The 23,680-nt window shown below is 42.4% G+C and overlaps 2 protein-coding genes across 4 annotated transcripts in view; both read right to left on the bottom strand.

Moving 5' to 3' along the window:
* RPUSD3 (RNA pseudouridine synthase D3) overlaps positions 1 to 23,680 on the bottom strand; it is a 320,316-nt gene that overhangs the window by 3,789 nt on the left and 292,847 nt on the right. Inside the window, exons 2-10 of one of the 3 annotated variants that reach the window (XM_069083986.1) lie at positions 4,937 to 5,061; positions 3,694 to 3,815; positions 3,118 to 3,162; positions 2,860 to 2,956; positions 2,215 to 2,322; positions 2,021 to 2,105; positions 1,619 to 1,742; positions 1,255 to 1,394; positions 1 to 836 (exon numbers count right to left, since the gene is read on the bottom strand). In XM_069083986.1, the coding sequence (XP_068940087.1) occupies positions 633 to 836; positions 1,255 to 1,394; positions 1,619 to 1,742; positions 2,021 to 2,105; positions 2,215 to 2,322; positions 2,860 to 2,956; positions 3,118 to 3,162; positions 3,694 to 3,815; positions 4,937 to 5,031 (1,020 nt within the window). In that variant the 5' untranslated portion in view covers positions 5,032 to 5,061 and the 3' untranslated portion in view covers positions 1 to 632. Of the gene's footprint in view, positions 837 to 1,254; positions 1,395 to 1,618; positions 1,743 to 2,020; positions 2,106 to 2,214; positions 2,323 to 2,859; positions 2,957 to 3,117; positions 3,163 to 3,693; positions 3,816 to 4,875; positions 5,062 to 23,680 lie in introns of those variants that run through there. The other 2 variants (XM_069083987.1, XM_069083988.1) reach the window with 2 other exon arrangements.
* Positions 14,652 to 23,680, bottom strand: part of CIDEC (cell death inducing DFFA like effector c) — a 13,716-nt gene continuing 4,687 nt past the window's right edge. The window contains exons 4-6 of the mRNA XM_069083978.1: positions 21,705 to 21,860; positions 21,385 to 21,572; positions 14,652 to 17,731 (exon numbers count right to left, since the gene is read on the bottom strand). Coding sequence (XP_068940079.1) covers positions 17,554 to 17,731; positions 21,385 to 21,572; positions 21,705 to 21,860 — 522 coding nt within the window. The 3' untranslated portion in view covers positions 14,652 to 17,553. The remainder of the gene's footprint in view (positions 17,732 to 21,384; positions 21,573 to 21,704; positions 21,861 to 23,680) is intronic.

Below are 23,680 nucleotides of genomic sequence, written 5' to 3'. Positions count from 1 at the left end.
TTGCTTTTGTCATGTTTACTGTTGGGGCAATTGGGACAGGGGTTAGACACACTTCTAGGCCTGGCTGGCTGAAAAGTATATGGGTAGAGGGATGGGGGAAAATCTAATCAGGAATCATAATAAAGGAACACTTCTGTGGATGTCAAGCCCAGGAAGCAGAAGGCAGTTCAGGGGCATGGTCACTGTGTAACAGAGGAGGGACAGAAATGGGGGACAGGGATGGCTTGTAATAGGCAAGGGGAAATTCAAGCTGCAAATTAGGAAAATTTCCTGATGTGTGGACTCTAACTCCAGAACATATAAGTGAGAAGAGTCACCTTCCTCTAGAATAAGGGAGTCACCAAATGGAACCATCAGTCTTTGAATGTTCTAAAAGCAAACTACCACTCAGGAGGAAGTTAGCTTGCCTTAAGCTTCCCTTTAGCTTGCCTTATCAAGAGTCCTCATGGGAAGAGCCTTCCCAGTTTCCTTTTTTATGCCAAAAAGGTCAGGATGGAGGAGGGACTGGACACATTTCCCAGACAAGAAAAAAGGCCATCTTCCCCAACCCTGACCACTAGGACAAAGGCAGTAAACATCTGTCTGATTTTCCCCATTTTATAAACTTAGAGCCATCTTGAATGTTGTCTGTGCTACTTCTTCTTGGGCTGGTCTGACATTTGGAGCCCTAAGTTGCATAGGGTTTGTGAGAAGAAAGGGGGTAAGGGAGCTATGAGCACTCCGGGGGCCACTGAGGTTTGGGGAAGAAGGATTTGTTGCAGGTGGAGGTGGAGGGGTAGAAGGGCCACCTCCTTTGAAGTTATTTGGAGGCGACGAAGGAACAGCTCATTCAGGACCTATAGGGTAGAAAAGAATTAAGACTGAGGGCATGGATTTAACAGTTAAGAACATCCAAACCGTTGCTCTCATTGAAAGTGAAAGCTCAGAAGGGGATAAGGTGAATTACAGCTCTCACCCCGAGTCCAAAGGCCTTTTTATCAAGACATCATCAGAATATTAGAGCTGAAAGGCAATTTAAAAATCTAGTCTAAATCCTTCATCTTAGATGAGTCAAAGAATTTATTTCACACATTCAAAGCCAACTAACAAATTCATGTCAAACCCAGGACTAGAGAGCGCAGGTCTCCTACCACCTAATCAGGTCAGCTTTCTGTTGTAGCACATTGCATCACCAATGACAAAAGGTACTACCCTGCTACTGGGCCCTGAACAAAAAAAGTAACCCTGATGGGCAGGAAAAGAAAACCCAGGTACCTGTGTCTGAGGCACTGTGGTCTCCACTGGCAACAGGAAGTTTTCTCCCAGGATACTGCCAACTCGAGCAGAGTACACATGATCCCCAAGCACAGGACACAACTGAAGTACCATGTGCACCAGAAGTTGGCTAGGAAATGCTAGAGGCAAGAACAATCACACCAAGAATTCCCCAGCTGCTTTCCTGAGCCAGGCTTTAGCCCTGATGTCCTACTCTGCCTTCTGATGGCTGTTGTGTCTCCCCAGCCAAACACTGAATTGCTAGGAAGATCCCAAGGCTAGCTCTCAGTAGTAAGCCCAGCCCACCTCCTGCCCCGCTTGGAACAAAGTTTCAGAAACCCCAGAGGATGGCCCTGACTCCTACCTGTCAGTGGCTGCAGCTTTACCAGAGCACAGTCAGATGTGGAGTCCTCAACAGAAAAGTGGGTCAGGGTTTTCTTGACACCCTCCTTTAAGGTCTGTCGAGATGGGGCCTTCACTGGGACTACCTGTCACCAGTCCCCCAGAAAAGAAAAACCACTTCAAACTCTGTGCCCTGACAATCCTAGCCCCCTCCCCAAACAACAAAGTGAAGGCCACAGGAGTGCCAGATGCTTTCAGCTGATACCCAACCCAAACCATAGCTTCTGATAAGTGAGACTGATAAAAACTCACACTTGTCCATCAGCCACACAGAAACTCATCAAACCTCCTTTACCAAATTTATATGAATTCATCCTCCCCTTTATTCCATGGAGCAAGATATTAGTGTTCACACTTCACTCACCAGGTCTATTCCCTTAACTTTATCCAGCTTCAGGGCAACTCGAATTTCACCTTTGGCAGTAGCAGGAACCCCAGTAGTTACAGCCCTGAGGAGAAAGCAGAGGTAGGAGAACTCACAGAGCAGTCACTCTGGAGCAGTTATCGTTGAAAGGGGCAGCCACGGAATACCACTAGGAGCCAGTGGCTGCCTCTCACCAGTAGGTCACTGTGGGTTTCTGAGCTCTTCTAGAGTGGATGAAGAACTTCTGGAAGGTTTTTGTTATCTGGGGACAGCTGGAGAGGAGGACAAGCCCTGAGCTCTCCCTGGTGGAGAGAGAGGAAAAAAAAAGAGAAGTCATATTATAATTGTCATAATTCATTTATCCAAAGTACTTTAAGATTTATAATACCCTTTTCTCACAACTGCCCACTGAAGTAGGCAGTATTATCATTACCACTGTACAATGATGAAGCTGTCAGTAGGGTCACACAGTATATGCCAAAGCCAAGATCTGAACCCAGTCTCTTGACTGAAAGTCCAGTGATCTTTCCACTATAGAACTCAAAATGGACCTTAGGGTTCATTTTAGAAATGAGGAAAGTGAAGCCACAAATTGTCAGTTGCCCAAGATCATACAAATAGTTAAGTGGCAGAACCAGGATTGGAGCCTAGGTTTCCCACTGTAGGGCTTTTTCCTACCATCCTAAATTAATCTCCACCCCTTGTAGGGAAGTCTACAGTCCCAAATCTTGCTGGACTTAAGCCTTCTGACATACTGTTTTCAGCAAATCCAGTTCTCACTTTAGCTCTCAACCTGACCTGCACCTTTGATTTCTGGTTTAACATTGTCAGTAACTTACTTTCCCGGAGCTCGGACAACATGGAGCTCCTGACTAAGTCCTAGGTGCTGGCCTACTTCTGGAAGGACTGAGAGCAATGTAAGTTCTCCTGGTTTTCCTGGAGACACAAGGAGAAAAGGAATGAGGCTTTATATACCAAATATCTAGATACCATATTCTTTAACCTACCTTCTCCCCACTTACATGACTGCCTTAATCCTAATTCCGATTCCCTCCCACAGTCCTTCTGACCCATACCACTCCTTCCCCTCACCATACCTGTCACTGCTAGTCCCGGTGGTTTGTTCAAGGCCACCAGAGGTCCTAAAACACAAAGTCATCATGTTCAGATAGATACCCTAGAAATGAAGATGGGATTGCAAAACAACCTGAATAGGTAAAGATAAAAGGAATAGCTAAATAAACCATTCTGTATTTATAAAAGGGAATACTATAATGAAGAGGAATAAATTAGGGAAATACAAAGCAATCTGGAAAGAGACCTTTATGAAATAAAACAAAAAGAGCTGAACCAATATTATGAAGTACACACTAACTAGGACCATAAAGGAGAAAAATTAAGAAAACGAATGGGGGAAGAATTGGGACCAGGGCTTCAAAAACCTGAAACACTACTTATAATACTTTAAGTGCTGAAGATGGTTTATTTAAATGTAAAGACTTACCAAAAAGTTTAGTTGATTGCACTGACAATGTTAAGTTTTTAATACAATATTTAAATAAAAATTAGCATGGAGTCAGCTCTAGTCCCCTTACTGTTCCCTAATGGGGCATGGTGAAAGCACTATCCTAGAATCAGGTTTATTGATCCCCAAATCTTTCCCCCCCCCTCACCATTATGGTATAGCACAGATGTCTTCATCATCTCAGCCAACTCCTCATGGTTCATCTCTGGTGATAGCATCCCATGAAAGAGTCCCTTCTTCTTCTGGGTCTCCCTAATGTACATCTCATACCTGTAATAGTGGGAAATGAAACGAACAGAAAAGGGCATTTACTTATAAATTTGGTGTCACATACAGTAGTGAAGAGCATTGGTCTTTGAGTCAAGAGACTCCAGTAAGGCCCAGTTCTGACACTTTGCTACCCTGGGCAAATCATTTAACTGCTTTGGGTCTCAGTTTTCTTATTTGTAAAATGGGGAAAATTATATTCTACCTGTACTAAGTACCATGGTTGCTGAGGTAAACACTCTGTAAACTTTAAAGTGTCAAATAAGTGTGTATTCAAAGATGTGTGGCTTTCTAAGTGTGGAAGCTCTCTCTACTTACATATAACCTAAGCCTTCTGAACCTTAGTTGATGGTTTCAGGAGTTATGGCCAAAAAATTCACTTCCTGTTGGTCAACCCTCAAATATGATAAGCCTTCCCATGCTTAGCTGGGGCCGTTTTAAAATGACAGACACAAAGCCCATCACCAGAATCATGCACAAAACCTTCTGTAGGGCATAATAAAGCTGATATTACACTAATATAATCCTACAGGATTTATGCCATACTGAAGCAATTGAAAGTGTCAGTTAAAATACCATGAGACAAGACTATCAGAGGTCTTAGCACTAGAATGCAACGTGGGCATTATCCAGAATCTCGATGTGACCCCCCCTCTGGGGCTGAGCTGCTGGGGGAGGCAGAGGCTGGGGACACTGGGCTAGGGAGTTCTAGGCTGCATACCGGGAGCAGCCAGGAGCAGGGGCCACCAGGTCTGAAAGGCGGGGCTGGTTAATACTCCGGGGCTGCAGGCCATCAGGACTCCGCCTCCTCCCCCTTCACTGCCCCCTCCCCTCCCCCACTTCCCCTGCTCCCTCCGGCCCAGGCGATCGCCCTCCCTTCCCGTCTGTCCCCATACTCTTGCCCCCCTCCCCTCCTTCACTTCCCTTTCTTTCTCCCACATCCCCCCCTCTCCCCCTCCCTCCCCTTCGTTGTCTCCTCCCTCTCCCTCCTCCTTCCCCTCCCCCCCCCAAGGTCTCCTGCCCCCACGTGGTCCTCTCCCCTACTGCCCCTTCCTACACATACACTCTGGTCCTGAAGTTAGACACCTCCCCACCCCACAACTTCCACCCCAGGGATCAATCACCAGGCCTCACTCTTTCGGGGCCGGGACCGTGCCTTAAGCCCCGATCCCTGCCCCGTGCCCCCGCACAAAAAACGACACAGGACGCGACCCCTCATCTTGACAGGAACTTGAAGCCGAAGTAGAGTGCACGCATGCGCCCAGGCGGAGGCAAGAGGAGGGGCGGAGAGAAAGGCGACGACGGAGGACGGAGTACCGCCCTCGTCCTGCGACGATTGGAGAAAATGGCTGTCAGTTAAGGCAGGCGAGAGGCGGGTCCGAAACTGGAAAGCGGGCAAGGGGAAGGGGCGTGGCCTGAGAGTAGGGGGCGGGGCAGATGCGAAACTGCCCCAGGCGGGCTGTTGTCGGGCATGGCTGCGCATGAGTCCGCAAAATGAGTGAGTGGCGGGGACTTAGGGCAACTTTTGAGGTCCCTTCCCGCTCCAAAATACCCTCACAACTTGGTCCTGGACAAATGCAGTCTCTTACGTCCCTCGGACTTTGTATTAGACGCACCTCATCCTAATTTCCCAAATTCGACCTTCCCTGAAGCTCCTAGCCCGCACAGAGCCAATTCCCACCCCCTTCTCCCCGCTTTTTGGTGGTCCCGTTTCTATTTTGTCTGACTGAACCCTTTCAATATCTGGCCATTTCTCTTCCACATTCTGTTCTACAGACCTCCTCCTCCTTGTCTTCCTCCCCCTACCCCTCCTTTCCCTCCTCCTCCCCCTCCTCCTCCCAAAAAAAGAGAGGCATCGGCCCAAGCCATAGGAAGACTGGCAAATGACTTAAAATTCTTCTTCTTTGGTAATTTATTTCCAAGTTTTATTGCCAAATTGCATTCTCCTGCAGAGTTCTCTTTGTTCTGAGGTGCACATAGTTTCCTTGGCAAGAAGATGGGCTCAAGCATTATTGTTATTCTTTCGGGACCAGGACCTGCACCTTGGCTTGGAGGGACTTGATTAAATTAATCCCCCTGATGAGGAGCTCCAGAGGCATCAATGATCTGTGGATATTCACCACCCTTACTATTATCTGTTTATCAGGTTATCCCAGCCTCAAGCCCCTACCAGCCTATGACACCAAAGGGAAGGAAATGGGGAATGGGTCAGAGCAGCAGCATGGCAGAGAGATGGATAAGATAAAAGACTGTAGGAGTTCCCAGGTTGGATAGGAAAAGAATAGCCTTTCACCAGTCAGGACAACATGACCCCAGACTGGGGGCTCCAGCCACTGAGGCATTCAGGTGTCATGACAGGAAGATGGGCCCTTCTTAATTTTCCTAGTTAGTTAAACCCATGGCAGTCTCTTGCAAAGTCACAGTGAAGCTGCCAAATCATTTAAAAACTGAAAGGGATCTCTCTCTCTACTGATGCTTATGACCTTACAAGTGCCCACCTTTTGTAGCATTCATGTTGACAATGAATATTACCTCTGATAATTCTTTAGACAATTTCTTGTGTTTTCATCTAGTTTCCTGAAAGAGACTGTAAATTTTTTGAGAACTGGGCTTTATTAGCACAAGGACTCAATAGATAATATTTGAAATAACACTAAACAACGTTGTACCTAATCTTAGAATACTGAATCTAAGGTTGGAAGAGCCCTGCAAACTAATCTGCTCCACTCCTCCCTCCAAATTATAAATGGAGTGTCCCAGAAAAGGTAAATGACTTGTCCATGGTCACCAGGCAATAAATGGAAGAACTATTATGAATCCACAACTTGTAAGCACACAACACTAAGAGGCTTTCTGAACCTGGGTAATTCCTGTCCTTGCTTTTCCACAAATTGTCTGTTAAGGATTTGCCCAATGTACTAACAGCCTTCCTCCCGTTATTTTAATATCTCATACGTGTAACACTCCTCTTTTTGCTCACTTTCCCAGCTTCCACTTATACCAGCAGGTTGGGTGCCCAGAGGACAGCTGACTACTTTTCCCTTTAGGAGTAACTCAGAAAGGTTGGAGATTCTAATACTATTTATTACAAGCTTCCAACCAGCACGTTACTCCCTCCATGTTGATTAACCAGTCAATATCATCCCCGATATCAAGTAACCAGTTAACATCAATTAGCTTTGAAATGTTATTTACTGAAACAGTATAACAAGTGTTTAGTCAATTAATTGTGCCTGATTCTTCGTGACCCCATTTGGGGTTTTCTTGGCAAAAATGTTAGAGTGATTTGGCATGTCCTTCTCCAGCTCATTTTACAGATGGGGAAACTGAGGCCAACAGGGTTAAGTGATTTGCCAATGATGAGGCTTGGGGGGATTCAATACACCCCCTCCCCTCAGGACTGAATTCGAGGACTCAAGCATTTTTTGTCAAGGTGACAAAGGTTTATTGTAACATCAACATAGCAGCAGAGATCCTTAGGGAACTTGTATTCCTTGAAGAACTTGCAACTAAAGAGGGATGATACTAAAGATTATATGGAGGAAAAAGTAGTGGAATATGCTCCAGATACGCTAATTAAGTGATAATGTACAACCTTGGTCACAGGTGTCATTTACTGCTGGAAACCAGGGGAGGGGGTTTCTCAGGGGTGTAATTTTGGTCTGTTACATCTGTAGCAAGATAGCTTGGAGAGTTGATGACTATAGCTTGACCTCTGGATTGAATATAACTTTGGGAATCAATACATGATCATTCTGTGGTTACAAGATAGTCCTGCTTTTTACAAGAGAATTTCTTCAGAGGTCAGCTTGTTCTTGTGATGGGGAAAGAGTTTGTTTTTACTGGGGCCTGCTTATGAGTAATTATGGGGAAAGGTAGTTTGTCTTACTGGGATCCACTCATGAGTTATTGCTAGGCATAGTGTCCTTGGACTTCAGAGAAAATTGTCAGGGATAGTGTTTTGAGGCTGGGGAGAAATGTGATTTTTAAAACTGGGGTCCAAGCACAAGCACCCAAGTACCCCATCACCCAGAGTCACACAGCCAATAAGTATGTGAGACTAGATTTGAACTCAGATATTCATGACTGTGGGCCTGGCACTCTATCCACCATGCCACCTAGTTGCCCAGTATAGCAAGTACAAAAGTAGAAAAGCATCTTTGGCACACTTTTCCCTCTATAATTATACTCCTCCTCTGTCCCCATTCCATCTATCTATGTACCTATCTCTCTCTCTCTCTCTCTCTCTCTCTCTCTCAATATATATATTTAGGAGGCTATCAATCATATGCCATCACTGTAGAATACTGGGGTTAAACTGATAGACTGGGTCCCAGGAGAAAAGGAAATTGGAGACAGATTTCTTCTCCTCTCAGTAAAGAGGTAGGGCACAGTGGGAATGTAATGTTGTATATTCTGTCAAACATGACTGCTTTGTCACTTGGGTTTTGCTTTCATTTTTCCTTTGTTATAAGGAACAAGTCCAATGGTGAGGAACATATTGGAAAATGATTGTGATATAAAAAAAAGGAGGAAGGGGAATAAATAAAGTATTAGGGATAGGGATTGTACTTGTGATTTTATTTAGTATAAGGAATTTCTGGATAAGGAAATTCCCTTTACTAATGCAAGTTGACATTTTCTCCATAATATATTATCTTAGAAAGTTGCCTAGAGCACTGAGAGATGAAATGACTTACTTGCCCAGGGTCAAATAACCCCTATGAGTTGGGCAGCAAGGCTTAAACTCTGATCTTCCTGGCTTCTAGGCCAAAGCTATATCCACTACACACCACAATACCTCTCTAATAAGTTGTTAATTGAAAAAAAAGTTTTTAAACATAATAAAATAGCCAAAAAATATTTTATGTTGTGTGAAAAAGCTTTATGGCATTGTTTGAACCTAGCCCTAAATGACTAAGAAGACAGACCTGTTGCTCAGAAACCAGATTTGTTTAATGCTTAACTTAGGACCTAGATTTTGCTTACTAGAAACCCAGTCAGATCCATAGATCGATGCAAGAAATTCCAGTTTTCTCCCATCACACATCTTAAACTATCAGGAAATTGCCTCCATGCTGGCCAATCAGCCAGTGTTTCCTTTTGCCTTTGTTTGAATCTTAATTAATGTGTAACTTACAGACTTTGGGGATGGGCAGTCTCTGCTGGATGACTTAATAAATTGTTTTCTAAATTATTTCCATTTCAGGTTTTGTGTTTGTCTTTTCTTTTTTAATCCCAACAAACTTTTTGATTGATACTTTGGATACACTTTCCATCATGCATGCAAACAACCACACACGGTAGCCTATGGAGGACCTGGGTTTGAAAGAACACCAGAATGATCAGAATCACAATGGGGTAGCAGAAATAATTTTCATTAAAGGTGATAATAATCACAGAATAAATAGGAAGGCTCACATTTCTAGAAGCAGGAGGAAGCCCCAGTAAAGATCCTTCTAAATGGTTCCAGGGATCTTCTGGAAATGCTGGCTTGATTTGGATGGAGGTTTCAATGGGTTTAAGTAGGGCAGTTCCTTTCTATTCAGACCTCAGTTAGGTATTTAACCTAGTTTGTCATAAGGTTTTCCGGGCAGATATTATAGACAAAGGACTTCTCCTGACCAGACACAAGCCATAGTCTCTACCTGACTGAGCAAGTGTTGATAGCTTTACTTGCTAGGTTCAGACAGAGAGGACCATTATGATGGAAACTGAGAGAGTCATTGTCTCTCTGTATAAAGTCTTCCCCAAATTCCTTGTCTCCTACACCCACAAAAATACATCGATCCACCAAACAAGTAAGCACACCTGCAGGATAGGGTGATTGCAGCTGACACCACAGGTCACTTTCATGGTCTCATTTGATCCTCAGAACCCTTTGAGGTAAATAGATCAGTCGTGATCATCCTCATTTTATGGATAAAGGAATCGAGACTCAGAAAGTTGATGTGACTCTTTAGCATCACTAAATAAATGGTGAAATTAAGCATTTATTAAGTGTTTACTATGTGCAAACACTAGGCTAAGTGCTGGGGATACAAGACAGTCCCAGTCCTTAAGGATTTCACATTCTAATGGGGAAGACAACAAATATAGACCCAATCAGTAGTAAAAAATGTTCTAGAATCCAAGCCTTCTGACTTTCAAAGCCAGAGCTCTTTCCCTGACACTAGTTAATAGCTTAACTGTCATTGACAGCCCCAAGACCCCAGGCCAATATAGTGGGGGAAACAGAGAAAAAAAGATTCTGTCCCTTCCTTAAGAGGCGATAAAGCTGACCAATCTGTAGATTTCCAAAATGATACAGATGGATTAGAGCAGAGGCATCAAACTTGTTGCCTACTAGCCACAAGCAACCTACAAAACTCCCAAGTATAGCCAAAACCAGATTAAAATGTAATTGAGAGATGTTTAATGAAATAAATGCAAATATAAAAAATAATTATGCATAAATAATATTAATGCGTGGTTTTCTAAGTCAATATGTGGTCTGCAGAGATTTATTTGAGTTTGACACTGCTGTTTTAGGGGGACAATTTCTTCTTTATTGAAACATTTACCATGTCTACTTTAGCTAGCTGATATCCTCCCACCCTATGCAACTCAATTTGATTTTTGATTATTTATATATACTTCAGGAACATAACTGTTCACATTCATATAGCATTTTACATGCATTCTTTTTTTAACTTTAGCTGAGATTTATTTTTTAATATGTAATATTTTATTTTCTCCCAATTACGTATCAAAACAATTCTTTACATTTATTTTTTTTATATTGAGTTCTAAATTCTATTCCCTCATCTCCTCTCCTCTCTGAGACAGGGAGACAGCAATCAGATATAGGTTATACATGTGAAATCTTGTAAAAATTTCCATATTACTTATTTTGTGCAAAAAGACTCAAAAGAAAAAGAATGAAAAAAGAAAATGAAAAATAACATGCTTCAGTCTGTATTCAGTTCTTTCAGTATCAGTTCTTTCTCTGGAGTGGAGAGTATGCTTCATCATTAGTCCTTTGGAATTGTCTTAGATCATTGTATTGCTGAGAATACCTAAGTCATTCATAGTTCTTCATTGTACAATATTGCTATTACTGTTCACAATTACTATTATTACAATAAATATTACAATTGCTATTACTGTGTTCTCCTGGTTCTGCTCACTTCACTTTGCATAAATTCATGTCAGTTTTTCTGAAATCATCCTGCTTGACTTTTCTCATATACTGTTTGCAACAGCAGTATAAAGAAAGATACAATCATTTACATACATTCTTAATTCATCCTTCATGATAAATCTGTGTGGCATCAATGAAGAGATTGCCCACAGTCAGGGCTGGTAAATGACAGAACCTGGGTTTTTATTCTAAAGTCCATTGTCCTTTCCATTCTAACACTAGTTTCTATCTATTGCATAAAAAGCAATACATATCTAAATTGAAACTTAGTGTGAAGGTAAGGGGGCAAGAAATAGAAGGGAATAGAAAGAGGTAGGAAGTATTCTCTGGCCTTGGAATATATGCCCTCAAGGACAAGATCTATGGGGGGAAATGCCACATAGATGTCAAAAAATATAGTGGCCACTTCTGTGGAAATAAAAAATTGGAAACAAAGGTTCAGACATCAAGTGGAAAATGGCTGAACAAATTACAGTATGGGATGGTATTGTGTTGTATAATAAATAATGAATTGAAGAATTCTGAGAAGTTTGGCAAGACATATGAACTGATGCAAACAGAAGTGAGAAAAACCAAGGGAATGTGCACAATGACCACAAAAGCATAAAGGAAAATATTGAAAGATCAGAAACCTGATCAATGCAGTGACCAATGCAACCCCAGAGGACTGATGAAGAAGCTCAGCTTCTGAAGGGAGCCAAAACATCTGATCCAGGAATCAGGCTGGCCCTAGATAGTTAGCTCCGAGTTTTCCAGTGATGTGACCAGTCTGAACTGTCTAGTCCTGGTTTCACTACAATCTGAACTGTCTGGTCCTGGTTTTCCCATGAGAAGCATCTGTAAATCAGAGCCTGCCTGATATCCTGAGTGCCAGGACTCTGCCCTGTTCTGGGATTCCAGCCAGAAGATGTTAGCTGCCTTTCATGATTATTTACATTTTTAGGCACTATTCTTTGGGTATGGAAATAGCAAGGACATTGATAACCATCAAGGCCTACTTGACATCACCGTCTGGCTTCTTGAAACTGAACAAAACAGTATTAGAAAACTTAAGTGACCTATAATTACCTTCTTTGTTTCATTACTCTATAAAAACCTTAATAATGGTATCAATAAATGGATTGTATTGATGATCTCACCTGGCCTACTATTATTTTCCACACTTTCTCATTCCAGTGTATTATTTTAGAGTTGGCATAAGAAACCACTTAGTGTTGACCCTACAAGCTTCCATTTCTTGCTAGGGATATGGGACACTCTACTGGTACAGAACAGGCCATATGTGGTCAGACATGATCAGCGTGTTTGTTGACTGTTTGACTTAACTGTGCTTTTCTCTTCCAAGTGGTGACAACAAGGCAAATAAAACTTTGAGTGGAAAGATATCTGAGTTTGCAATAGCAGTATAGGGAACAGATTCATATTAAGAGCAGTCATCAGTATGAGGCTACTTACTTACTACTGGCAAACTTCCTAGAATTAAAAGCACTCATCTCATTCAGCTACTACCACAACATGAAAGTGGGACAGGAAATTGCCTCCACTACAGAAATAGTTAAACTGAGACAGGTCATTCCCCTCCTGGCTTAGACACCCACTGCTCTTAACAAATTGATCTTCCCTTCCCTGCCTCCAACCCCCTTTTCCCCACCTAGTCCCTGCCCCATCCAAGATCTAGCCTCGAATCCCAGGGCAAAGCTGACTTCTATGAGAGTTTCTCGGAATACTCCATCTTTTCTCAGATGGTTTGCTATTACTAATAACTATGCACTGTTTCTCACACATGCTGTTCCCTTTCTTTCTCCATGATTTTGCACATGTGGTTCAGATTCCTCCACCCCAGTTGTTAGATGTCTGTTTCTCCCAATTACCTTGTGCTGGTTTACCTACACTTTGTATAGATTTTGTATTCATTTGTTTTGTTCAGTCATTTTTCAGTTGTGTTCAACTCTTGGTTGAATGATCCCATTGCAGGTTTTCTTGCTAATTTTACAGATGGGAAACTATGGCATACAGGGTTAAATGACTTGCCCAGGGTCACACAGCTAGTAAGTATCTGAGGCTGGATTTGAACTCATGAAAATAATCTTGATTCCAAGCCCAGTGCTCCATATACTGTACCATTTAACTGCCAAATAATCTACCCCCCAAAAAAACATTTAATTCATGAGGTGTGGCAGGGCCAAACTTTAATTGCTGCAACCAGACCATTACATCAGGTTCCTGTAGCTCTGACTCCTTATTGTGTGTACAAAGATATGCTTTTGTTCTCAGAATTTTCTGACTGTAAATGCTGTTCTTTCTCCTCCTGAGGAATATAAATGAATCAAATCAGTGTTGCTTATTATAGAATAGAGGTAGCAAACTATAACAGAAAATCAGCCTCAAAGTCAGAAAGATCTGGGTTCAGACCCCCTGCTGACACATACTGGCTCTCCCTGCTCTAGGCAGCTGAGACTATAAACTGCATAGAAAATTCCAGCTTGCACTGGTAGAGTTTTCTATGCTGATGATATAGATATATAGAGATAGATAGATATAATGATATATGGAGAAATATATAATAAAAATAATCACAAAACCAGTTCCAATCCTTTCCCGGTAGAATATATATGCATCTATATCTATAGATCTATTAATAATTAAGTCTTTTCTCCTTTTTTAGAATTTGCATATATCTGAATTAGCATTTCACATGCAGCATTGTAAGGTGTGTGTGGGAGGGAACACCATAAGCACCTCTATAAGGTATTTGATTACTTACTAGAGGGCACACCAAAGCCATTTTCCTACCTCTTGCCAGCTAGCTTGCATGTCTCTTGCAGTTATTGTCCCTTGACTTTTGATTTCTCCCTAAAATCAGTCACTAAAATCTTCTACATTTTGCCCAACAATAACCTTAAAGTATCCACATGGGTCTATAGAGACCCAAAGCCCCTAAGGGTATGGATGAGAGCAACCATATCTCCCTTCTTAGATAATCTTGACTAAATCAAGGGTCATTTTCAGTGTCACTCAAAGATCCCAAAATATAGTTTTGAAAACAGAGTTTAGCATTACCTTATTCCCTTCCTATAAATTTTTGCCCCCTACCTTCATCCCAGATGTATCTCTAACACATCTAAGACTGATTTTTTTTTTAATTAAAGGGGCCATCCCTTGACTCACTTCTTCAACTGCTCTATTCACTGAAGAGGCATTGCCTCACTCAAAACTCAGAAAGACAGCTTAAAAAGGCCAAGGTCTCCCAATGCATCCTGGGCCATCTCCAGTCATCCTGATCTGTATCAGGCCACTGGATCCAGATGGCTCTGGAGGAGAAAGTAAGACTGGTGACTTTGCACAGCTCTCTGGCTCAAATTCAATTCAATGCAAGTCATATCATCATCTCCCTGATGCCATGGAACTCTTTGAGAATGAAGGACAAACCACAACTGTGGGGAGCCAGGCTCAGAGGAACTTTGCCAATCTGTGGCAGAGCTGGAGCTGAGATAGCGTGAGAGGAGCCCTGCTGACCAGCAGCAGAACTAAGAGAAAAGTTAGGTGGGAAAGAGATACTTGAAAAGAGTTACTTACCCAGAGGTTGACAATCATAAACAAGAGGGGACTCCAGTATGGTGAAAAACAGAGTCAACTTTATTCAGCTAAGAGTCCAGTATATATAATATAAAACTGCATAGTCATCATAAGTCAATATCTTTGGGATTACACCATTGCCCTAGTTCCCATTCGCTTCAGATGTGATGGTTGTGTATTCTATCCTTGTTATCAGGGTGCGAGTACCGGACAGGATGTTCCAAATCTCCCTAAATCTCCCTAGAACAGGATAGAGTTGTCCCAAGGCTTCTAGTAATACTACATTACAACATTATGCTAGTTTCCCCTGAGAACGCTGTGAGCATCCTTGTTCCCAAGCCAGGAGCACATACCACACTTCTCACAAGGATCTGAAGCCCATGCCTGTGAACCTTCCTGGGGGATGGGGAACCTATCTGGGCCTGATTATCAGGGTCTTATGCTGAGAGGGCTTATTCAGCCATGAGGGTCAGAGCCCCACTGGCCTGTGGTCCCCTACACACAACCACACAAGATAGAATGAAAGCTAGGAAGAAATTTTTTTTTTGTCAAGCTGTAATGCCAAACAAAAGCAACTTCCAGGTTCTGATTATGAGCATATTAACTCTCCATACATTCAGTAACAAATTAAGGCAAAATCTTCACAGAAAAGAGAAAATCAAAATACAGAGTAACTCCATCATTTAGTAACTCAGTTCAATCACAAAGTACAAAAGTCAAAGTACTTCACCCCTGGATAGTACAGTCATTTGGTCAATCACAAAATTTTCTCTCTTCTCGAAGCGGAGATTAGTTTCCAATCATAAACAAAGTACATTCATTTGATCAGTCACAAAGTACAAAAGTCAAAAGTTTTCCATCCCTGGATCACAACTGAATTACAATAACAGCCATCACCACCAAGCACCCTCTCAAGGGGCAGTGGGGAGCATAAAGGCCATCCACCCCTAGGTCACAATTAGGTTACAATATCATCACAATATTCAATACCCAAGGAGAGGTCTTTTCTTCATCTTGACCCGAGGCAAGTTCTTGGCAGTTTCTATTCCTGGGAAGATAAAGTTTAACAAAGACACCACAACATTTATGCACATTACTGGCATCCTCTTCAATTCACCTTCTGCCTGTGAAATCAATCTAGGCCCAACAAGGTCTTAGGCCTCTATCAACAAATGACTCTGACAAAGTAAAATCAAAACAGACAGACAAAATACCGGCACCACAGTCATGCCTCCTCAGTTCTCAGCAGCTCCAGGTGGCAGTTCTCAAAAGTCCTGGGAAGTTCCAACTGGCCCTTAGCAGTCTGGGCAGCTTTGGCTGGCAGTTCTCTCTCTCTCTCTCTCTCTCTCTCTCTCTCTCTCTCTCTCTCTCTCTCTCTCTCTCTCTCCATATATATATATATTTCTCTCTCTCTCTCCAATTCTGGCCCTCAGCAATTCTTTTCCCCAGAATCCTTGTTCCCAGCAGCTCTCCCTCTGCCTCCATGATGTTGCTCCCAAAAGTTCTTCTAGCATCTCTCAGTTTGGGCCCCTCCCTATACAGGGCACCATCTCCTCCCAGTTCAGCCCCCTCTCATCAAGTCAACAAGTCCATCCCACTGTAGGGTTCACAAGCTCTGGGTCTTAACACAACCCAAAAAACAAGCCAATACAAGGGGATCTTTAAATTCCATTACCATTACACAAGTATTTAAACAAAACTCTAAATTTTATTTTGTTTTCAGATCCACATCCTCTGGGGGGGGGGGGTGGAGTCAAGATTGTGGAGTAGAAACAGATCCACATCCTCTCTCTCCCACCTCCATTCCAAATAAGAAAACAAGAAAAACAAAACCTGCTACAAATATGTGTATAGCCAAAGAAAATAAATTCTTGCATTGGCCATGCCCCAAAAGAAAATTGTATAGGTCTCAGTCTACATTCTGAGTCCATTGTTCCCCATCAGGAGGTGAGCACTATGATTCATCTTGAGTCTTCTGGAATTGTGGTTGGTTATGATGTCAATCAGAGTTCCTAAACCTTTCAAATGTGTGTGTGTGTTTTTTAATATTGCTGCTATTGTATAAACTGTTCTTCTGATTCTTCTCAGTTCACTCTGCATCAGTTCATGCAAGTCCAAGGTGCTATCTTTGATACTTTCATGCCACCTCAACCTGGAGCAGTCACACTGTCACTCCAATGCGGACACAGATGATGAGTCCCATAGCATCCTATTCTTGTCTTCATCTAGTCACAAAGAAAAAGCTTCCATAAACCTTCTTTGAAACATTTGTTTTGTGGGTGGGCTTCCCTTTTCCCCTCATTCGTAATGAGATTGCTTAGCTTAACACCTAAGTGCTCATTACATAAGCATTTGTCACCACATGAGGGAATTGAAATGAGAAGAGTCTGACCCAGTCTCTTCTTTTTAAAACTCCTCAAATTCCAAAAGCTCTCATTCCAGGGACTGCAGGGAGTGGTTCCAATTTGTTGCGGCTATCAAATTCACAGCCTATGGGTCCCTGCTCATATAGCCACCCAAGCCTGTAGATCCACACACAGGCACAAAGATGGCGAGAAAAAGAGACAAGGAAGCTGTAATTTCCCTAAGTTACTCAATACAAATGCACCCCACCATGATAGGTTTAATTTATGACAACACAAGGCAGTGCTGGAATGAGGCAAGAACAGGGAAATGCATATTCAGGGAAAAGTTACAGTGATCATGGATCCCAGGGGACTGACTTACAGCATAGGTCACTCAGACCAGGTAAGGTGTTGGTCAGACTCTTTGGGGTAGAGATGGGGGGAAAGGACAAGAAGGTTCACAGCTTCCCCTTTATTTAGTTCATACTCATTGCTTCCACTCTTTCTCTGACTTTGTGGTATAATGGTGGGAGGATGGAAAGACTGGATAGAAGGCTGGCAGAAAACCTGGTGAAAATACTCCCAGGCAGTCATAAGCACTTTGGGCTCTCTGCAGTTCAGTGTTTGGCCTGAGGTTTCACTGTAGCATTTTCATAAGGGAAGGGACTAGGAGCTTTGTTGGGAGAGGTAGTATGCCCCCCTCCAGGGACTGTGCCTTCTCTGTGTCTTCCAGGAGGTGTTGCATGAAGCTGGAGGTCCCCAGAAGGACATGACCAGTGGCCTGCATGCTGAAGACTGCACATCGGAGAGCTTCCCTGAGTAGAAGGGGTAAGGAGGAGGAAGGGGGAAAAAGACATTTGGTCACTTGAAGGGCTAGGCTAGGAGGGAAAACACTTCGAAGCATGTCTGAGAGCTATTGATCTATCCCTAACCTCACTTCTGACCCCGAAGATTGGACATCTTACACTGGATGTCCCATGTCAGACACCTTAAACTCAACACATCGGAAAGTGAACACATTATCTTTGCCCTCCAACACATCATTTGGTCTCTTTCACATTTCCATAGTATTGTCAAGGATACCACCATCCTCCCAGTGACCCGGGCTCAAAACCTAGATTTCACCCTCAACTATGTACTCTCTCACCACCACCACCCTCCCCTATGACCATCTCGTGATCACCACATCCTGCTGGTTCTGCTTTCACAATTTCTCTTCTATATGTCTTCTTCTCTCCTCTGACACTGCAACTACCCTTGGTATAGTACTTATCACCTCATGCTTAGACTACTATGACAGCCTACTGGTTGGTCTGTTTGCCACATGCCTCTCCCCACTCCAGTCTGTCCTCCACTCAGCTGTCAGACTGATCTTAAAATACAGGTCTATTCCCCATATACCATTCCCCTTCCCTGACCCACCCCACTCCCCACACTCAATAAATTGCAGTGGCTACCTATTATGTCCAGGACAAAATACACAATTTTCTAGCTTTCAAAGCCCTTCATAACCTGGCCCTGTCCTGCCTTTCTAATCTTGACCCCCTTCACCTACTCTGAGATCCAGTGACACTGGCTTCCTCACTGGGTCTTGCCTAAGATGCTTCATTCCCAATTCCCTGAATTTTCTGCTGGCTGTCTCCCATGCCTGGAATGCTTTTCTCCCTCATCTTTGCCTCCTGTATTCCTTCAAGCTTCAGCTAAAATCCCATCTTCTGCAAGAAACCTTTCCATGTTCCCCTTAATGCTAGTGCCTTCCCTCTGAGATAAGCTCCAATTTATTTTGTATGTACATGGTTGTTTACATGTCATCTCTCCCATTAACATGGAAGATCCATGAGGACAGGAACCATTTTTGCCTTTCTTTATGTCTCCAGCACTTTCCATATTTCCTAGTACATAGTGTACACTTCATAAATGCTTACATAGACTGCTTCCAATCTCCACCTGTGCTACATTAAATCTTTTCCTCCCGGGCCTCCCTAAACCTAAAACTCATTTTTAATATTTTAAAAACTATTTCAATATGATTGACTTTCTTTGTAATCTTCTATACTTATTTTATTCACTTTAAAACATTATTCTAAGAAAAGGTCCCTCAGCTTCACCAAATGATCTGTCACACACACACACACACACACACACACAGAATGCCTGTCCTGGACAGAGGGAAATCTTCAGGCATTAGTGAGATATCAATATCCAGCTTAAGGTGAGCTTTCATTTTCATCATAGCAAATTTGAGTCCAGGCTTTGGGGCCCCAGATTTCAGGCTCTTCCTGGTTACTGCCCTTTTAACCAGACAATATGCAATGCACCCTTGGACTGGGCACAAGGGAAAACTTTCAAGTGACATCCTTTGAATTCTGGAATAATGACCAAGATTTCTGCAAAGCTTTTAGTAGTCAAGGGGCCAGTTGGGCTATTGTGGGAAGAAGGGAATAAAAAAAACCCCATATTTAAAGTAGGCTATCCCCAGGCCTATATACAAGGGAGGAAGTAAGGCTGAGGGAGCAGCCAGGATTTCAAGGAGAAAGTTCTGTGAAGCAGAAAGATGTAAAAGCCACTGGGAGTTAGGGTATGCTGATGGACAAGAGTGCTGCTCCTGTGTAGGCAGCTAATGATTTTTGTTTCATGCATAATTGAAGATTTTGTACTGGTGATGTGTTTTCTAGTAACCCCCTGGAAACAGAAGGGTGCCCTGTGGAAGAGGGGACCTGATGCCTCCTCAGATTTCATGGCTCTCTATTGTATGTTCAAGAAAGCATCATTTCCATGGAGGAAAGTGAAACAAGGGAAGCTCATTCAAGTGAACCAGAACCACTAACATGTATCCTTGTTCTAGATTCAATACCAGTATGTACATGAGTGAAGTAAGCCCATTCTAATAGATTTTTATACCCAGATACCCAGGCTTAGGACAATCTCCTGGCCAGCTATACACTCAGTCATGGGCCTTGGCCTGTTCCTGCCCTTCCTCAGGTAAACTCATAAATCTGTGGTGATGAAGACCTCTTAAGTTTGGGGAGACTCCTCATGGCCCACCTCCCCCTTTCATTTTATCTAGCTAACTCCTTCTGTTTACAGATCAATTTAAATGTCACCTTATCTAAGAGAGCTTTCTTCCCTCTCCCCAGCTCATAGGGAGTTCTCTCTCTATGATCTAAGGCAGAGGTGTCAAGAATGTGACCAGCAGGCCAACACTTCAAGTTGCAGAACTAGATTAAAATGTTTGCTTAGTATTTAATAAAGTGAACAAAAGCACAATAAAATGGTTGACATTACACTTTAAAACTAAGTCGATATGCTGCCTGCAAGTATCCTTATCTATACAGAAGTGGTCCCCATTTCTATTTGAGTTGGACACCACTAATCTAAGGCACTTGCTGCCTTATCACCCACATGGTCTCAAGCAGAGAAAATTAACATCTTGTCTCTTCAACTAGAATATAAAACTCTTTCAAACATGTTATTAAATATCTACTGAGTGTAAGACACTAGGGATACAGAGACAAATTAAATAGTCCCTAACTTCAAGGACTTATAGTAGGTGCTTAATGCCCTATTGATTAGTTTTATTAGGTGGTTACAACATAACATCATCATCATCATCACTAGTGCATATATAGTACTTTAAGATTTGTAAAACATTTTACATGTGTTATGATTCAAACTACCTATGAGGTAGGTGTTGTTATGACCCCATTTTACAGATGTGAAAACTGAAGCTAAGAAGTTGTGACTTTCCCAGGGTCACATATCTAGAATCTGAAGAAGGATTTGAACTCTAGTCTGTCTGATGCCTAGTCCACACTCTATTCACTGCACTACTTAGCTGCCTACATGTATACAGATAATGCTAAGTACTATCAGGAAGGAGCAGGTAGGTGGTGCAGTGAATAGAGTGCTTGGCCTGGATTCAGGACAACTCATTTTCCTGAGTTCAAATCTGACCTCAGACACTTACTAGCTGTGTGACCCTGGGCAAGTCACTTTACCCTATTTGCCCCAGTTTCTTCATCTGTAAAAATGAGTTGGAGAAGGAAATACAAACCACTCCAGTATCTTTGCCAAGAAAACCCCAAATGGGATTATGAAGAGTTGGACATGACTGAAAAATGGCTGAACAACAACAGCAAGCAGGAAGGGGAGATAATTGGGCTGGAAAGAAATCAGGAAGGACCTCATGTAGAAGTTTCCTCCTGAGCTGAACCTTAAAGGAAGCAAGGTATTCCAAAGAGACAGCGAGAAAGGCATGCATTGCACCTGTGCCAAGGGAGGAGATGTGATGTCATGTTTGAGGAACAACTTGACTGGACAGCGAGTTTAGGGACAGTATCTTATCTCAGCATCTAGGGTAGTTCTGTCTTCATGCTAGCTGTGAAGATACTCATCCAGCTAAACAGGAAGAGTTTTGAAATGGATGAATGTGCCAGGAAGCTGAGCTGCCTTCCCCAAAGCTACTCACTTCATGATGCGCTTGGCCGCAGAGCAGTGCAGATCGTAGGATAGTGTGTAGTGGCCATACAGTGTTGCTTTTACATTCAGGCAGCCAATGAAGTCATCCGGCCTTGCTTTGTATAAGTCAAAGGTCACAGAGGCCACATCCATCCTCTTAGAGGGCTTTTGAGAGATTGAGAGCTGATATCCAGACCCCTAAAATGAGCATTACAGGTCATGGGAGGTAGGCTGGTTAGTTAGGATATGGATAAGAGCACTTAGCAGGCAGCTTCTGCCACCACTAGAGTTTTATCTTCTCTTTCCCCTCATGTCCCCAGCTTGGTTTACCTGTCTGAATGCTGGTTGCCATTTTTGCCCCTTCTCTAGGACCATGAGAACAGTGCCTTCATCTAGTGTCTGGAAATATTCTTCTGTTTCTATGATAGTACCATCTTCTTCCAGAGCCAGAGAGAAGGTGTCTACCACAGACAGAGCTTCTTGTACCTAGGAACAGAGGCATAACCATCACCAGACCTTTCTCCTTTCCCCCTGCTTTACTTTCCATCCTCAACAGAAGTCAAGATATCAGTTAGACTGAGATTCAGTTCAACAGGAGTGCTAAGTGCTGGGGGGTATGAAGATGAAAAGTGGCAGCCCCTAAGTGTTCTCTAAGATCTTTCTCAGCTCTAAAGTTTTCTATCAACTAGGTGTCACACTGGATAGAGCACTGGGCCCGGAGTCAGGAAGACTTGAGTTCATATCTGGCCTCAGACACTTACTAGTTATGTGACTATGAGGAAGTCATTTAACCATGGTTTGCCTCAGTTTCCTCATTTGTAAAGTGTAGATATTAATAGCACCTGCTTTTCAAGGTTGTTATGAGGATCAAATGAGATAATATTTGTAAAGCAATTAGTTTGGCAGAGAGTGGGCACTATGTAAATGCAAGCTGTTATTATCATCTATAAACTATATAGTTAGATGTCCAGAAAATGCAAAATAAACAGTTGACTATGGGCTGGTATGAGACATGAAACTACTATGTCTCGGGGTGGCCAGGTAGCACAGCGAGTAAGAGCACCGGCTCCAGTGTCAGGATGACCTAGAAATCTAATCCCGGGCTCAGATACTCAGCACCGCACCCAGAAATAACTGGCTGTGTGACCTTGAGCAAGTTACTTAACCCCAAATGCTTAAAAAAAAAAACTACTATGTCTTAGAAAATGTATTGAAACAAATACATCATAGAAAACAGTATTGCCCATAATATTGTTTGCTGTTTAAGGCTTCAAAGAATCATACATAAAGCCCCTCCCCAACACAAGGCAATATTTTAGAATGTTTAAAATCCCACCTAGGTTTTAAGATAATTTTGTAGCCAAGAGAAGAGTTATTAATCTTAAAAGTACTAACTAGGATATACTTTCCACATTCATTCATGCTATTTAAAAAATATACAAATCTATAAAATCTGAGTTTATGAATTAAGCTGCTTATAAACATTTTGCATGTTAGCATTTTGAGAAATGAAGTCATATATGTTTAGTGGCTGCCGAAAAGGGGAGGGGGAAGGGAGGAAACTATCTATCTACCTTTTAGTCTACTGGGGATTTTCCCCCACCTCTACCTTAATGGTAGATACTTGTGTCATTTTAACTCTAGTCTAATGGAAGAATTTGGCAGGAGGCAAATTGATATTTACACACAATAAGGGTATTAAATACCTCTGACTGCTACATATTGGAACTAGAGAGATAAGCTAGACCAGTTCCTTAAAGGGAGGAAGAGGAACAGATTTGTCCAGGGTTATAGAGCAAGTTAAAGGTAGAATGAGATAGAACCAAGACAGATCTCTCAACTCTTAAGTCCAAGGCTCTTACTGTCTTCATTGTAACAAGTCTGGTTACTTGTGATTTAAGTACTTGAACAGAGTTAGCAGATTCAATGGTGTAGACGATGTTTCTTTCACTAGGAAGTGAATCGTCTGAATTCTATTTACAATGTTGCCAGGATTTACTTTAGATGGGGAAGGGGGGAGGGATGTGTTTGGTGTTCATGCAAAAGTAATCAGAGGAAACTCTGAAATTAACCATGATGGCAATTTCAAAAAACATGAGATAGGATAGAAAGTAGACTAAAGAGAAACAAATCCACTTCTGCTTCTGTTTCCAGAATTCACACTGGCTCTGCAAGCAACGTTTAGGAGAGTTGATAAGGAAAAAATGAAATTTAGAAGTGATAATCACATCAGATCATTTGAACCTCAATAAGGGCCAGAGCCTGAACTAATCAATCAGAAGAAGCCCCTCGACCTAACAGTTATC

This window comes from Petaurus breviceps, unplaced genomic scaffold (genome assembly GCF_028583685.1).
Source record: "Petaurus breviceps papuanus isolate PSGF00001 unplaced genomic scaffold, PetGlider_PUasm1.0 174, whole genome shotgun sequence".
Taxonomy (NCBI): Eukaryota; Metazoa; Chordata; class Mammalia; order Diprotodontia; family Petauridae; genus Petaurus; species Petaurus breviceps.
The sequence above is the reverse complement of the archived record's forward strand: the minus strand, read 5'-3'. Positions and strand labels throughout refer to the sequence as shown.